The sequence below is a fragment of the Cottoperca gobio genome, chromosome 8, assembly GCF_900634415.1.
Source record: "Cottoperca gobio chromosome 8, fCotGob3.1, whole genome shotgun sequence".
NCBI lineage: Eukaryota > Metazoa > Chordata > Actinopteri > Perciformes > Bovichtidae > Cottoperca > Cottoperca gobio.
Genome location: NC_041362.1, coordinates 6,376,402 through 6,393,977, shown reverse-complemented (window position 1 = coordinate 6,393,977; position 17,576 = coordinate 6,376,402). Strand labels below are relative to the sequence as shown.

The window sequence follows — 17,576 nt, the reverse complement described above, 5'->3', positions numbered from 1 at the left end:
TTTGCGCTAATGTCTTCATATATTATTATTTTATTTGACATAAATAGATTTTTTAATCTACTTTCGTAAAATAAATTGGGTTTGTCGTCTTCAGAGGTATGGCACATCCTTTGGCGTCCATGTGGATGAGCACCACACCGACCTTTGTGGGTGCCGGTCTGTCTCTTTAGGACACCAGAGCTGCCCGTCAGCGTGACGCTGCTCAGATGGTCATGTTTACTGCACTCCAGAGTGAGTATTTACTGCAGTCGACAGGGCTGGCAGACCCCACTGTCACAGCAAATGGTGCTGTTGGGAAAACAAACAGTTGTAATGAGACTGTATCCGTCAATTGAGACTGCAGAAAAGCGCTTCAATCCGAAACACAAGAGTGTGAGAAGGAGATAAAAGGTTGTTGCGTCACATGACGAGTTCATTGACGAGGTTAATCTAAGAGAAGTTTAGTTTATTTTGGTTTTACGTCGGGTAGATTTTAAACAACTGAACTGCACCACCAAAAATATTAATTTTAGCAAATGTTGAATGTGACCTAACTCTAATAGATTTTGACGCTGTTTGTTCTATCACTCACATGTCTGGCTGGAGCAGCTTGATAGAGTGAGCTGGGTGCTTAACCTGAAGCATGATGATTTAATAGGCTTCCTACTGGAAATGATGTAAACCTGGTGTCTGGGAAAGGCTGACACTCGATTATTCATGTCTGTGGAGGTGCGTACTGTGACTCTTAGACAAAGCATTCGCCGAACTGCTGACGATGCTGCTGATTTTTTGCCGGGATAAAAGAGACAATGGCACGTTAATCTGCAGATCAGAGCGAATCAGGGAATTCGTCAAAATGAAGTCGCCGCTGTTATCATCGCTACATCCTGATGTAGGCGAGGATAAGGTGTTGCTAAGTCCACTGAGGAGGATGATGTAATTTCCAGGCGAGCATGCTGCCTCTCTCCTCCCCCTCTCTTCTGTCCTGTGTGTGTGTGTGTGTGTGTGTGTGTGTGTGTGTGTGTGTGTGTGTGTGTGTGTGTGTGTGTGTGTGTGAGCGCTCACCTTCATCGTCTCTGTGTTTCTGAGAGCAGTAAGGAACAGGATGAATTTTTAATGAGCAGCAGCGTGGCTTCCCTTTGCTCCCTCAGATCGCTTTCCAGGACAGGGAGTCTCTCATGATCATAGCAGCATGCACACAGGCAGCTCTGGGTGAGAACACACACACACACACACACACACATGCGCACACAAACACACACATGTATGAACACTTCTTCACCTGGAAATGACTGCAGATGTGAGCCAGCACATGCATGTTCTTTTTCTTTCCTCTCAGCAGTGTTATACATTGGCACTGACTCACTCAGTTGTGTGTGTGTGTGTGTGTGCGTGTGTGTGTGTGTGCGTGTGTGTGTCTCTTTAATATGTCATGCCGTGACAGGGCCGACGCTGTGCCAGTCTTTAGGATGACTGCATGAAGGAGTTGTGAAAATGAATCTTTTATTTACCCACAGTGCTCTTCATACCGCTCGCTCCGGGGGCAGCTCGGCCACAGAACTCAGAACACAACTTGTGTTAAAGGCTGCATGGCTGGGGAAGGGAATACAACTGAATATAACAGACTGCAGGGCTTCCCTTCCCCAATCACCATGTCTGCATTGATCACTGAACAAAATCTAATCATCTTTACCCTTAATGGTGCCATGCCAGTTTGAGTTCAGACAATAAGATGGTGAGAACTATCAGAACCGTCTGATGAAATGACGTGAAATGAGCACAGACCGTGAAATGCATGTGGACATTATGTTCTGTATCGTGATTAAGAAGTTTCTATCAAGATCGATGCTAACACATATAAAACACTTCCTTGTACAACTTAATGTTGTAATGTCGAGCATGTTGCAGCCCTGTTCTGTCAAATATTCTTCCTCCTTTTTGCTCTGGTTTGGTCTCCACCAACTGCTGAGAATATCTGCCTCTTCACCATTTTCATCACAAATAGTCCACAATAAAAGAATAATTAGTCTTGTACTTGGATTGTGGGCTATAATGTAATTGGTGGCACTGAAGTAAATACTAACAGTGACCCTGTTTATTGAAACTCTTCATCGAGAAGAGTTTCTTCGTTCACGCCCCTTTGATTCACGCGTCACACTGCACATGCATTCATTTCATCAACTGTCGCCGCTGCTGTACATATACAGTATATACTGTATGCCCTTGAAAGGTCACTCGACAACATGGACACTTGCTGATCACTGTACACATTTAATGTCTCTCAATTAACTAGACGAGTCAGACAAGCTCTCTGAACGTGATTGTCGAACAGCAAATGTAGGTCATGCTTCTCCAAACGTCATCCTGTCAGAAATGTGCTTGTAGTACGCAGAGAGACAGGCTCGTCACCGCTAACCACATACAGGCTTAATTAAAATGATTACCCAATAGAATTAAGTGCCGATCACACGGCTTCTCATCTCCTCTAACCCGGACCCCCCCTTCTTTCTCTGTTTTGTTTTTTTCGGAGGCCATGATATTAAATTTCCTCAGCAGCTACATGGGGATTTAACTGAAGAGAAAGACACAGCGAAGGATGGGAAGAGGAATGAAAAGAGGCAGTGAAGAATTGGCGGGGAAGAAAACTGTGTTCAAGAGGACACTTGTCTAATATGAGAGGAGGGGGGGGGGGGGAGTATGTGGGAGGATGGGGGGAGCACACATACACACACACACACACACACACACACACACACACACACACACACACACACACACATACAGACACAAACATACCCAGCAGCATTTACATGGATGTAATGAAACAGGGAAATGGATGAATACATGCCTTCATCCATCTAGCCATCTTGCGTGCCCTCCCTTTACTGCCTTCTCCTTAAACTCCCCCTTTTTTTCCCCTTCCTTCCTCCTCCCAGCATGCCGCGCTGCTCGCTGCTGCAGCAGGGCAAGAGATGACATGTGGACACTCAGTGAATTGCCAATCGCCACCGAGAGAGAGAGAGAGAGAGAGAGAGAGAGAGAGAGAGAGAGAGGAGAGAGAGAGACGGAGAGAGAGCGCGAGCGAGAGAGAGAGAGCGCGAGCAAGAGAGAGAGAGAGAGAGAGACTGAGGGGAGGTGGTTTGACGCATCCAGACTGCAACCATTGGCTTTTTTTTTCCTACATTAAAGATTAGAAAAAAAGAACTGCAGAGAAGCACTACACTGAATACTGGATGTATCCCCCCCCCCCTCTCCTCTATCCAAGTCTCTCCCTCCTCACCCCTTTGCTTCTCTGACCCTCTCTCACGCTACCTCACCCTCTCCCTCACATACTTTCAGCTCAGGAAGAGAAATCAATAGCCACAAATTAATCATTCTGCCTTGGGCAGTCCAGAGGAGGAGGTGGGGAGGTGAGTGGGGGCGCCAGAGAGCTGGGTGTTTAAAAAGCTACAGAAAGGTATTAAGAGCGATTCCTTGAGACGTTAAGAATTTGGGGAGTTTGGGACCACACACACTCACAAACCCCGACTATAAAAGAGTGTGTTGAAATGCTGCAATAGGTGTGTTGAAACTAAAGCAACCAAGCTGTGAACTGCAGTTTGGGCTGCATCAAAGTGTAGGAGAGTTTCCATTGAGAAAGTTTACTTCACTACTTAACGTAACACACGCCCCGTTAGCACAGAGCTAGTGTTACCGTGGACCGCAGGTGATCGGCACATTCGCACAGGATAAGCAAAGTCTGCATTATACTTGAATTTACTGACATTATCCACCGACTATGATGTCAAGTCTCTACGTTACATCCTGTAAAATGTAAATATAATATAAAATGTAGCGCAGCTGATTTGATGGGAGGTGTGCAAAAAAGTACGGCATGACTTGCTGCCAGTCATCTGTTTTTGATTGGGTCAAATCATCAAAACTGTCCAATCACAGAGTTCCCCGTCAGTCTGCGTGACTTTACTGCTCTTGGTTTGATTGGTCCAAATTACAGGTGTGAAAGTGACCTTACAGGTGTCCTTCTCATTAGTTTGTAACTATGCAGCAAATACATTTAGCCTTAAGCATCCAAAGAGAAAACGTAACTACCATAACTAAAAAGATGAAATACATGTAGTAGAGTAAAAAGTACAATCTTGTCCTCTGAGATGTAGAGGAGTAGAGGAAGAAAGTGGAAATACTCGAGTGAAGTACAAGTGCCTCAACATTTCATTTAATTACAGTAGTTGTGACAATGTACTTTACGTTACGTCACTTTCCACTACTAGTGGTTCATTGTAACATTGTAACAAGTGAGGAATCACGTAATTCATCAGACATCCTCACACCCATGTTCACAGCGAAGGTAATCCTGCTAGTTGGAAGCAATATGATATTTACTTTGTATGTTTTAGCACAAAGCATTAATGACACGTGGATGATTTTGATGTCTCAGAGTTAGTTGACTTGCCGGAACATGCAGGCCTACGTAAACGTGTATTTCTTCGATAAATGATACGTTTGAGACACAGCGTTTGGTATATTTTTAAAAAAGGGGGTTGAGGCTTCATAAAACATTTCTTTTTAAAGTGAATAACTTTGTATTTTAGTGTTCAGATATATTATACCGTCTCACACATAAAGCAGCTGTTTCACGGCGCAGGAATGTGTCTCTCCTGCTGATTTGTGATGCCGGGCTGACTTACTGTATTGCACCTCAGAGAACTTACTGTAATTGACAGAGTGGGGAAAGGTGACTTTGACGGTGTGAGCGTGCATTTTCTGATTCCTCACCACTTTTAAAATGGAGCTCGGCTTTGGGGGGGGGGGGGGGGGAGAGAAAGCTCAAATATCTTCTGGATGAAGTCAGCGTACCGTTCGCCGTCGATGGAGCTGCTCCAGGCTGCACGTTCTGATGACATCAGACTCTTTGGGTCGGAGAGAGAGAGAGGTTCACAATCACAAATATTGATCAGCCTGTCCGAAGCCCTAGGAATCATGTGAATTTGTAAAATGAGTAATGTTTGCACTTGAAAGACATCCAATAGTATGTGAGACGGCACAAGATTTGTAATGTGGGCATGAGATATTGTGTTTACAGTAAACTGGCATTAGTCACTCTCGCAGGCCTATTTCCCCCCAGGTGCCCCGAACTCCTGCTGTCATATTCATCACTAACTGCATTTACCTCACTTCACCTTTATTGGAAATTGCTGCTCCGAGTTTGGCTTTTTCTGCCTCTCGGTGCATTTGTCTTTGTGCTAAGACTTTGTTATCTCTCCCCAATAACCTTATCTACTAAACTGCTCAAGTGCTGCTGAGGTCTGCAGTTTTCAAGAACAAGAGGACGCTGATGGAATTATTTAAAACTGAGTGAAACCTCTGTTTAAATTATTATTTGACAGAAACGTATGAAGTGCTGAGCAGATACATGTCTCACATACTAGTTAAGCGTCTTACAAAGGGTCACAGCGGTTGCTTTGTTAGAATTATTATCATTTCTCGACTGGAAAGATCATGACGTAGCTCAACTATTAATATGAAAATGTATTATGATTTAAAATCTTTTTTAAATCCACACATTGAGACGGCTGCAACTTTCAACTCCAAATGTTGCGATTGAGCGTGCATGAAAACTATCGTCAAGCGAGCAAAAAAGTTGAAATAGTTAGCTAAAAGTAGCTGAGAAGATACATGCTTAATACAGCTAACTATAGTGGATAGACAGTATAAATATTTAGCAATGGACTGGAGTTATATAAAAACTACATCCACTTTTATTTAAGCGTTAAATAACATCACGACGAGCGGGCTGTGGGCGTGCACCAGGCTGAGAACCTGCTGGTTTATTGCATATTTGTTTGATATTCTGTGGTTATTAATTGAGTTAAGTTTGATTTTGTCTGTATGCTACTAGTAATTTCCTGAGGGCACGATAGGTCACTTGGCAGAGGTTTCAAACAAGATTTAAGTGTTCAAAAAGTTGGCTGAAAATGTCCACAATTTACGTTATCTTGCATTAAAAAGAGTATATGTTCCCCGTCTGCCAGTTCTCACTCCACTCAAACAACAAGCACTTTGTTTGGCAGAGCAAAGGCCTATCTTCCCCGCTCTCACATTAGGCACATTGATGGTGGGAGTAATATTTTACCATCCGCTTTTCAGGAGAAAAAAGTAAAAACAGAAGAGGAGATGAGGGCTTTGTACAGAAGAGAGGAGAGTGACGGTGTTGAGATTAATATCATATGCTGGAGGAGTAGAGGGATATCAGGGACCAGGCTAAAGCAAAGAGAACACAGACACAAGGAGAACCTTCCTTATGAGCTCCAGGTAATGAAAGCAGACATAGGAGAGGAGTAACTTAGTAATATAGTGGTGTGCTTCATCCTGCTGGAAGATGAGGAGACCGCTTCAACAAAAATATTGGAAGAGCTTTAAATTATTGTTTGCTTCTTACTAGATTTTTAGTCATAACCACAAGCCGACCTTCATCTCTGGGTTTGAAAGCAGTAAAGTAGTGGTGGAAGAAGTAGTCAGATCCTTTGCTTAAACATTAAAATAGTAATACCACAGAGCAAGAAATACTGCATTATGTAAACTCCCACATTGGAAATGTACTCAAGTAAAAGTACAGTAAGCTAAAGGTTCTTAAAGTATCAGAAGTGCTCATTATGCAGAGTAACCTCTTATTAATTCCACCAAGGTCGTCGTGTTTTCGGTCCGGCTGCTTTATCCGTTTCTCAGCAGGATTAGGGAAAAACTTCTGGCTTGATTTTATTGTAACTTGGTGGAAGGGTGTAGCATGGGCCAAGGAAGAATCCATAAACATTTGGAGCGGATCTGATCCACGTGGCAGATACGCAGACGTTAACATTGCGAGATACGAAAAAGTGTGCTGCATTCATGTGGTGTCGGAATAAACGGGGAAATGATTTCATTCATGTGAACACCACCTCAAGTCGGAACAACAAGTGTTGGTACTCAAGCCGCGGGGTCGACATCGTATTACTCAGAAACATCGTGGACGAAAGTAAATGTTGGGGAGACGGCTTTGAACAATAAAATACAACACTTCTTCTTCGTAGCGTCCATGTTGTTTCCACATTATGACTTAAAGCTCATGAACTAGTGATGATGCCTGAGAATACTAGAAGATATCACGGGTTTGTGCGGGAGGGTCAAAAACTGACAAAGCAGCAAAACATTGCGTGCAAAAGTCCACCTTCTACCACTCTCTCTCTCTCTCTCTCTCTCTCTCTCTCTCTCTCTCTCTCTCTCTCTCTTTTGAACCTACACACACACACACACACACACACACACACACACACACACACACACACAGTGCTTGAGTCCGCTCATACTCTGTCCTCATCTCAGACCTCAGTTCTTGGGAAATGGGACCATCCGAGGAGCACCTGAACGCACCATTTGCCCATGGCGGAGGTCTGCGCTCTCCGAATACCATTCTGGATCTGAAATGGGACATTCTGCATAATCAGTACTTTTTATACTTTAAGTGTATTTTGATCCCAATACTTTTGTATTTTTACTTCTGTAAAATTGTGAATGTGGGACTTGTCCTTGTACCCGAGTATTTCTACACTGTGGTATTGCTACTTTAGTAAAGTTGTGTTTCTCACAGTGCAATAGGAGCCAAATTCAGATCAGTCAGTGAAGTGATGTTTGATCACCAGGAGCTGCAGTCACACAAAGCTTTGACATTGCAGTAAATAATGATACGAGTGAGTAAGGAAACACTCACTGTGTCGAGCACTGGCACTGAAATCCTTCCTACTGTGTCTAAACTTGTTGTGACTAACAGATTTGTCTGCTTTGTGTTCTTCCTCCACCCCTGAGCCCATAAAAGGACAGAGAGCTCATTCTTGAACTTTAAAAAATCTTGCATAAGACCGTTGATCACACTGTTAGGATTTATCTCTGCATCTCTCGAGGAGTTGGCAGCGAACAACTCACTGGAGTTTGCTTCTTCTTTTTTTCATCGAGGATGTGGTGTAACTGAGCCTTTTTGCGGATTATGATGATGACTTATCGTTCCATGTGTTGTTAGCGAGAGATGGAACACAAAACATCCTGTTTTCACTGCAAAGATAGACTGACATATGAACATAACAGTGAATCATAATCACTGTAAATGTAGCCAACTGTAAAAAGTATCTCTCAGAGAAGATGAGAGGGGGAGCCTTTGTCATCTGCTCTAGACATACAAGGAGCTTCCTGGGTGTTTTTCTGCTGTATGTACATTTATATTCATTTAAAAACAGCTGGAGAACGGTGTCATCCAACTCCGACGCTGCGTAGAGGGACAATATCAACAGCAGTGATATATCAGGTGGAATGGCTTGGCTCTGGTCTTTAGGTATAAACTGATACTCCGCTGTTGGCAGAGCATCATGTCGTACTACGATACTCTACACTGCTGTGCAGGATTACAGTTCAGGGATTTGACTAAACATGCAGAGAGCGATCAGCTGCACTTTCTTCAAGGTTAACGTATTTTTATAGCTATTAACTTCAACTGCGCCATTTTGTGGACGAGAAGTTTCTAAAGTTGTATTTACAAGGAACACATTTCAAAACGTGTAGAAAAGTTGTCACTTTATATATATATATATATATATATATATATATATATATATATATATATATATTTCAGATTTTAGTTCCATGTTGCTAAACTAATGTTAAATGTTAACACTGCAGAGGTGGAAAAAGTACTCTAAAAATACTCCATTACAACAAAAAGCTTCCTCCTAAAGTAGGCTACATACAAAAACACAGTCACATGTAAAGGAACACAATCTAAATATACAAGTCCCGACTTGATAACCAATCATATTGTGCGTGGTGGTCAATCAGATGAAAATGGCCGACCGCCTTATGTTCAAATCTTAAAACCTTCGACAGTGCGGACACAGTTACAGCGGATGAAGGGAAACAACTTCCTGTAACGGCTCAGAAATAACAACAAAAGCACGACTGACAGGAAGACAAGTTACAATAAAGGTTCACTTGAATCAAAAGCAGGCGAGAGTCACAGCCAGGCTGACAGCTAATGAGGGCGATGGAGTGAGCAGGTGGGCGGGGAAGGTCAGGTGGGGTTACTGCAGGGCAGGAGGGAGTGGACGGCTGCCGGACAGGTAGATAAAAGCAATGAAGGAGGCTCACCACAAGTCCCTTGCTTAAATATTTATCTCCTGCCAAGTAAGAATTTGTGAAGAGGTCAAAACTTTTGACCTTCTTACGCTTTTTCCCTTCTCCGTGCACCATGAAGTACTGCTCTGTGACCTGTAGCCAGTGGTGGAGGAAGTATTCAGATCTTTTCTTAAGTTTAAGTAAAAGTACTAATTCCACACTGTAAAAATACTCCACTACAAGTAAAAGTAAAATGTTAGTTAAGTAAAAGTATATCATTATAATCAGGAAAATGTGCTTAAAGTATTAAAAGTAAAAGTACTCGATCTGATCTGTAACTGTTTCACTATTATATATTATAACATGTGTTTAGTTGGTTGAGGAGGAGCTCATCTGTAACTGCTTGGTATCGTTTTGTACTGCAGCTAATGATTCTTTTCATTATGGATTAATCTGCTAAATAGTTTTCTCCATTTTGTTGGCTTTTGGGTTTTGTTTGCGCTCACAAGTGAATCCTTCACAATGTTGGTTTTGTCCGACCAATATTGTACAAAATTCAAAATGTGTCAATATAAATTAGATTTATTCAAATATTTAAAATGCAAATCTTCACATTTTATAAGCAAGAAAAGGAAACGATTATCAAAACAGTTTCCAATTAATTCTCTTTGTCTGCACAAAGCATTATTTTTGAAGTAATTACAGCCGTCACATAAATGTAGTGAAGTATAAAGCATAATGCCTCTGAGCTGTAGTAGAAGTATCAAGTGGCATGAAAAGAAAATACTCTAGTGAAGTACCTCGAAATCGTACTTGAGTAAATGTACTTAGTTACTTTCCACCACCGCTCGTAGCTTTATCTGTCATATTTGAGGTAATGACGACTGTTGTGCAATAAAAGGCCATCATCCTTTGTGATTTAACCTTAACAAGGAGTTCGCAGTACAGATATTACTGAGAGTGTTGGATGAGTGTCGTGTACAAACGCTACAACACACCGAATAAAAGAAGAGATTTTCTTTTTAAATAGTATACAGAGAAAGAGAAAACCTGTGTGTGCATGTGCTGGTTTTCATGCCAGTGTGAGATGGAAAAGGGAAGAGTAGGCAGCATACTTCGGTTGTGTGTGTGTGTGTGTGTGTGTGTGTGTGTGTGTGTGTGTGTGTGTGTGTGTATGCACAGGCTGGGAGTGATCAGGACCCCCAACGCCCTGCAAGTACATGAGTGAGTCAGCCTGCACTACAGGCCTGATCATTTAGTTTGAAATTACACAACATGATAATAGATAACGCACTAACTAGCAGGGCAGAGTTACTAACATGTAATAATGCATTCACTCTTAAAACAGCCCTTTATAGCAATGGATAATATAACAGGATTTAAGCACACATCAGAACAACAAGCATGGTTTGCTTCTGTTAGCTGAGAAAATAATCGGTTCATTTATAACAGAATAGTCATTAATTGTAACTCTAATTGACTGTTTTACCTCCTAAATGCACAACTGTCTCTCGTCCCTCCATCAGTCAATACATCTGTATAAACTAGCTCTGTTTCGAATACATAACATGGAAAAAACTGTAAGTTATACGACAATAATCACAGATGAATAACTCACAGCGAATAGTTTGTTCCTCTCTCCTTTCTGCTGAATTCTTGCAGCTCTCTCCATCATTCCTCCTCACTGTAATCGTTATAATCTAGTGAAACAGCTGCATCGACTGCCTTTGATTTGTGATCTTTTATAGTCGCCTGTAAAATTACCCCCCCACCTCCCTCTCCCTTTAGATCTGTCCTCAAGTGTTCCCACTGTTATTAACTGCGTTTGGGAATCCAGTTGATTTAAATAAGAGTGCTGCGTGTTCATAAGATCAATGTGCTGCTGTTTTAAGAGGGAATTTATGACACCAGGGAAGCGTCCCGCCGTGCTCACTGTGCACATTTTTGCGCTGATATCATGAACTCGCATCCAGGCCGTGTGATGTAAATCATAGGGAAAGGCTGGCAGCGGGGGTCAAATCATTTAGGATTTCATCACAGCGAATGAGCTTCAGCTACAACTTCATCATCACCGGCGCAGAGAGGCGAACAATCCACCTCTGTGCTGCTGCCAGTTTATTAAACTGAGCTGAATTGAGTGCGATGTTTTCCAGGTTGTGGATATAAACCCGAGGTGAGAAAATTTTGTTCTCCCGCTCGGATGTAAAGCACGCTCATTACATCACCCTTGTTTCTATGCAACACACACTTTGACAACAGCTATGTGATTAAGAAGTTAGAAATAGACATTGATTTCTGTGTTGTTGGTGAGGAGGATGAAGGGTTTGTTCAGAGCCCTGAACTTGGAGTACACTTACAACCTTCTGAGAGTTTTTCCTTGCATGCTACATCCTGAGCCGAGGATGCATGTAAACATTTATTTATTTATAACATCTCCTGTAGTCAGTGTCCTCGTGTGCTCTGGCTCTTCCACAGCAAACAAACTCACATTTCCAGATGTAATTTGTTTTGGCTGAGGCTGAATTGTTTAAAATAGAGTTTGAGCAGCAGAATACATAACTCCGACTACGTCAGATTATTAGAGTGCTATTATTATGGAAACTGTGTAAGTGTAGCTCCAGAGTGGAAGTTGAGATGTTTATTTTCAGCTGCATTAGCGTAGAACTAATGGTTAGTTTAGCTCTCTTCTACAGCTCTGCCTCCTGCGCATTCAAATAGAGACTTTCCAAAGCATTACTTCTCATGTTCCTCACCTTGGCCAAGAGTTTTTAAAGGCCCCAAGTTGCTACTGACTGCACTCTCTCGTTCTCGTTCTCCGGCCCCTAAAGCCCCCTTTACACTTGATTTTGGTCTCTCTGAGATGAAAGTTGACAAGGGTGAAAGACGTGTTCAAATCTTCCAAAGCGGTGGCTGCAGATCGCTCTGTGAGACACGTCCACTGACAGCTGAACTGTGACAGCTTGTGTCAAAATTCATTCAGAAATTCTCACAATTTGGCGGCTAATACGGCCCACGTCTAACCATCCGACCAATCAGACTACGGCATGAAATAAAGCAAAATACACCAGCTGGCACGATATTTCATTCACGCTTTTTTTTTACATACCAGGATTCTACTTTGGTTTGGAAGCAACTAAGGCAGGAGACACAAAAGCACCTCCAACTCTGCGTGTTAAGATGCTGTCACAAGACTTCGACGTTCGATTGGCTGACGTGGAAATCTGAATTGATGACACAACAACAGACAGTAGCAGCGGGACAAAAGATTAGCTGTTTTAATTGACGTCTCTCTGTGGTCACATTATAATTTGTTGTTTTGGTTGACATCACCCCGCAGATGAGTCAGCTAGTCACTAGTTCAAACTCTGCATTTGCATCCTAATTCTTATTCTGACGCTGAATTTTCATCATGTTACACCAGGTTTGGCAGATAGGAAACGACACTGAATGTTATTGGTCAGCGTTGCTGGTAACAAACATTTTATCATGGAAAGGTTTAGCTCTATTCTCCTTTCCTCAGTAAGCTCTTACTCACTTTTCTTGTCGTTCTCTCGATTGAGTCGGGCAATTGTCTTAAACTGCAGTCAATTCTTTTTTGACTCATCTTTTCTTTGCCTGCAGTTCTTTGACTGCGTCCATCTTGCGGCATTTGAATTGACTGTGCATGTGTCTCTAAATACGGACTCTCATTTGGACAAAGCCACACTCCAAGTTCAGCTGGTTGATGTCACACAGCTGTTTTCAAACGTGTTTCTAAAGTGCAGGATCACAAATAGATGCAAACCAGTTTCCTCCCACGGTGCTGATTACATGATTGTGATCGGCGTAGGTGAGGTGTTGCTTTTGCAGTGGCTGTGTTTTTTTGGAGGTGTTTACTTGGCCTGCGTTCTGGGAATGCCTCTCTCCGTGGGTGCTGCTGCTGCTGAGGGACTCTTCTGAGAACCGGGACAGCTCTCACCCCGTCTGACCAGAAGGCTGTGACGCACGCCGCTGTGACACCGGGTGACTCACTGGTTCCCTGTTCCTGGATCTGTGAAATCTCATCCTGCCCCTTCATCGCTGTTCCTGCCCCGCTCCGTGACCTCGCATGGAGAAGTGTGTCTGCACCTCTCGACTAAGACACTCAGACGGACCACAGGCAGGAGAGATCCCTCCCACTCCCTCTGACATGAGCTGAGGGTGATGCTGCCCGTCTTGTCTCAGTTCATAATATCCCGACACCTTGCAGAGAAGCAGAGAGGCCTGTTGTAAAGAATCAAAAGCAAGAAGGGAGAGAAGGGGTCAGAACTGGGGCTATAAAACATACATACCTCTTAACAAGTCGTAACCTGGAGCTTCCCATATTCGTATATTGATAGAAATGGCCTTGCAATGCTTATGTAACACGTCCTGCATTATGAACTGTTGTTGAGTTCCTGATACTTGTATTTAGTTCCACCTCCTGAGCAGTTTAGTGTCAGGAGCTCGCCCTGAAAGTGGAGGGCAATACATGGAAACAATAGTTTCACATTAAGTTCCTTTAGTGGGGAAAGGCCTGATACAGTATAAAAACAGGAGGCTATAAATAAGGAATGATTTGAAGAGAGGAGTCGAGAAAGCAGCAAAGTGAAACGAGTATGACGGAGAGGTTTGCTGCTCCTTTGGTGGTGGATCACAGGTGATCTCCTCCCTTTCTATTCCTTCTCCATCAACACATCATCTCAGGAGTAAACAGACCGGCAGACAGACGCACATGTGGTGCGGACATCCCAGCGTTCAGGGCAGAAAGGAGCTTCTTTGTTGGGAAAGCGCTCAGAGCCGAGCCACGGGAGGTCAAATGACTGTCTAACATCTGTCAGTCATCCTCCAACGAGCCGAAACCTGACGGCACCTTGCTGCCTCCATTAGTCTGCCTCCCACATCACCTACAGCTACAGCTGCTGTGTTATACCTGCCAACTTCTCCACAGCCTGCGAGATGCATCTTTATTTGCAAAGCTGCTAATATTATATTCTTCTTGCTTTGTCTTTTTGCAGCGTTAAAGACACGGTGAAAGTGAGAGCTTCGGTGTTAAACTCTCAATAAATAATACCGAAAGGTGTTTTTTATTGTTGTCATTAATATTTAATGTTATCGGAAAATACTTTTTGAAGATTTGAAGGCAAGTTCTTGGAGACTTGAAACCGGATCTCTGCTTTAAGTGTTCTGCTCTCGTGGTCCAAGTCAAATATGTGTTTATTATTATACATCTAAATCCCTCTCCCTTTTCGGAATGGTTGCTGTCTAAATGATTGAAATGTTCATTTGTGCCTCCTCCTCCTCCTCCTCCTCCTCCTCCTGGTGAGGCAGGTGTGAGTGGAAGCAAACAGGCCTTCATGCAGGGTTGTAGAGCGTCGTCCATTTTCAAATCCCTGAACAAGTTGATCTGATGCTATACCCTGTCTGCATATTCGGTTTCACTTTGATATATACGTCACATTACTTAAACTAAACTGTCCTTTCACTGTGTCTTTAAGTCTTCACACAACAGTTCTGCTCCAGCGCTGACATGAAAAAAAGCATGTTTTCAAAGCCGGAGATGCTACATCTGTGTTGTGTGTGTGTGTGTGTGTGTGTGTGTGTGTGTGTGTGTGCGTGTGATGAGAGAGGGGGAGGGGGAGAAGGTTCATGCGGGCCTCCCTGCCTTAGCGGGGTCATTACCAAGATGAATATAGTGATTATAAGGATGAATAAGGTGTGATTATGAAGATGAATAAGGCGATTAGGGCTCTTGTCACTGCTGCTAGGGAGGCTGTTCATTAGGGGGGGGAGAAGATGTCAGCGTGTAACATGCCTGAACCCATTACCTTTTCATCCACAGGGGATTTATACGCACATACCTATACATACACGCACATAGGAGTGCTGCAACGCCAGAACAGAGGAGGCCATTTGTGTTCATTTGTACGGTTAAATGACCCGTGCATGCAATATATCTCTTTCCACTGGCTGCTCCGCGTTGTAATCACGTTTATGTGTTTGACCTGAAAGGACGAGGGCACACCTGATAAATACTCTGTTACAAGTAAAAGTCCTGCATTCAAAAACATACTTAGGTAAATGTACATAACTATGAGCATGAAAATATACTGAATTATGCAGATTTCAGAATAATATCTATTACCAAATATCTTTTTATTTATAATAATTGTTGTATTAATGTGTAATCACTATGTTGCAGCTGGTAAAGGACTGCTGGGTATCTGAATCCATAATAAAACATTGTGTCGCGATAAGCATGTATTGATGATAACTGTAATATTTAAAAAAGGAAATATGGATATGTTATTAATGCACATATTGCACATCCAGCGCCTCTTAAATCACACTTACCCTCCCTCCCCACCTCCTTGCACTCATATTAGACTGATAGCATTTTTTAAATTTCTATAGATATCGCGATAATATTGTTATCATGAATAATTTTAGCCACAATGATGGTATTTACAAAAACATGCACATCCAGACGAGTAGCGTCCGCACTTCAGTCTGCAGAAGAGTCGGACTCTTGAAACGTCTCTGGTGTTCATGGGAACATTATAAAGTGTGCAGACTCGTCACAACCCTAATCTCATTGAAAATGAATCAGAAGTCACGTGCAACTACAGTACAAGTACCTAAAGATTGTACTTAAGTACATGTAGTTACATTGCACCACTGCTCGCAGGCTGTAACAGCAGCCGCATGCTGTGTCACAAAGGCCGCCGTGTGTCCAGGGGTTAAAGACACCTCATGTGATCCTCCCCTATCCCAACTATATCCATGGCAACCGAAGTGAACGGTTCTGATGTCCACATGGCAACAGCTGCCATAGGGACTGAGGATAGAGGTGGGAGGAGGAGGATGTGTGTGTGTGTGAGGGGTGGGGGGTCTGGATGCTGACGCACTCGGTGGCTGCCTGGAAAGTTTTTGAGAATGCCGCCCACTGACGAATCAGAAGTGGGCTTGAATCTCTCTCTCTCTCTCTCTCTCTCTCTCTCTCTAACCCTTTTTTAACGGCACCTCCTACTCAGTCAAGAGTCCTCCTGACCCCCCTGCACCCTCCCCTTCCCATCATGCACCTCCTCCGTGTTTGTGTCTCATCAACTCTTTGTCTCTGTCTGCAGCACTGTGGCAGCTGTGATCATGTTTGATCGCTGTTTGAGGGTTTCATGTGTGGGCAGGAGGTCTCTCTCCTCGGGCGTCCAGGAAGGATTTGTCCGGTTCTGCTACTTTTCCCACCTGCAGATTATGTACAGTGTGATGATGCCAATATGAATGCAATGTGGAGAGAAAGGACTGCGACAGTGTCCGCAGTGCAATAGCAGCACATCGGTTAAGGTTACAGCAGCTCAATGTATGTATGTTATTTATTTATAATTATTTATACACCAGGCCAGATACACAAAGGTTTGCCTTCTCTCATTGTCTTTGCTGTAGCCTAATGGAGAGTGATAATGGCGGCGAGAGGACGCTAGCAGTGTGTTAGCTGAGAGGGGAAAGATTATTGAGCTTCTTCAGCTTGCATCATGCGAAACACAAACAACATAAGTTGACCATTCAGTAGCTGCGACGTAAGCGCACAGCTATAAAGGCTCAGAAAGAACTAGTTTGTATGATGAGTCATTCAACCATGTTGGAAGGCAAGTGTTTAAAGTATAGGCCATACGCAGAGCTGACTGTCATAGAGAGAGGGGGGGGGGGATACATGATACTCGTTTAAACATGGAGATAACGGCTCATTCTGCACTCGTACAGTCAGACGCACATTTTCAGATAATCTTTCCTCGAAGGTATTCTGTTACACACAACCAACCCTGCACACGTACTCACCACCACACTCCGGGCCAATCGCTGCGTCAGGTGGGCATGATTGTTGGATTGTTGGTTTTGGTGAGTTACAGAAATTGTCTGATGTTTGCAGAGGTGTGTGCGGTTACTTTGTAGCGGCCTGGTGTCATTTGCACATCATTTAATGAAGGTAAACACATTGGACTGCCGTGGATAATGAGGCGATACACCTGTGAGAGCGTCAGGACCAGGGACAGCATCGTAGAGAGAGAGAGAGAGATGAGGCTGTAACCATCTCTTACTAAGAGTCAACTGCTTAATAAAAAACATTCTCACCAACTTGATCTCATCCCAACTCATCGTATCTTGCTGTTTGGAAGCCTTTTGCGTTGTATCTTGACACAGAAGGTTTGCACGTTGCAACACGTCACGGTTAGGTTTAGACAACAAGCTACAGGCTAAAACAAGCTACGGACACGTGACGTAACGTCGTCAGTAAAAATCACTCAGCTTTTGGTGTCATTCGGGACACCGAGCCCGGTCCCTTGTGTGAAAGTCCTTAGTTTGTTTGACTCATCCACAACCCCTCCCTCAAAGGAGGGAGAAATCGGTTAACGTTGATTTAAGACTTGCAGGAAGTAATCAGCAGCAAACTTCCCACTCGCAGAAAGATGACA

At 43.2% G+C, this 17,576-nt stretch overlaps 1 protein-coding gene across 2 annotated transcripts in view; it reads left to right on the top strand.

The window, feature by feature from the left end:
* The first annotated feature begins 1,080 nt into the window (after positions 1 to 1,080).
* cacng2a (calcium channel, voltage-dependent, gamma subunit 2a) overlaps positions 1,081 to 17,576 on the top strand; it is a 41,326-nt gene continuing 24,830 nt past the window's right edge. Inside the window, exon 1 of one of the 2 annotated variants that reach the window (XM_029438670.1) lies at positions 1,081 to 1,191. In XM_029438670.1, coding sequence (XP_029294530.1) covers positions 1,158 to 1,191 — 34 coding nt within the window. In that variant the 5' untranslated portion in view covers positions 1,081 to 1,157. Of the gene's footprint in view, positions 1,192 to 16,445; positions 16,466 to 17,576 lie in introns of those variants that run through there. The other variant, XM_029438671.1, reaches the window with a different exon arrangement.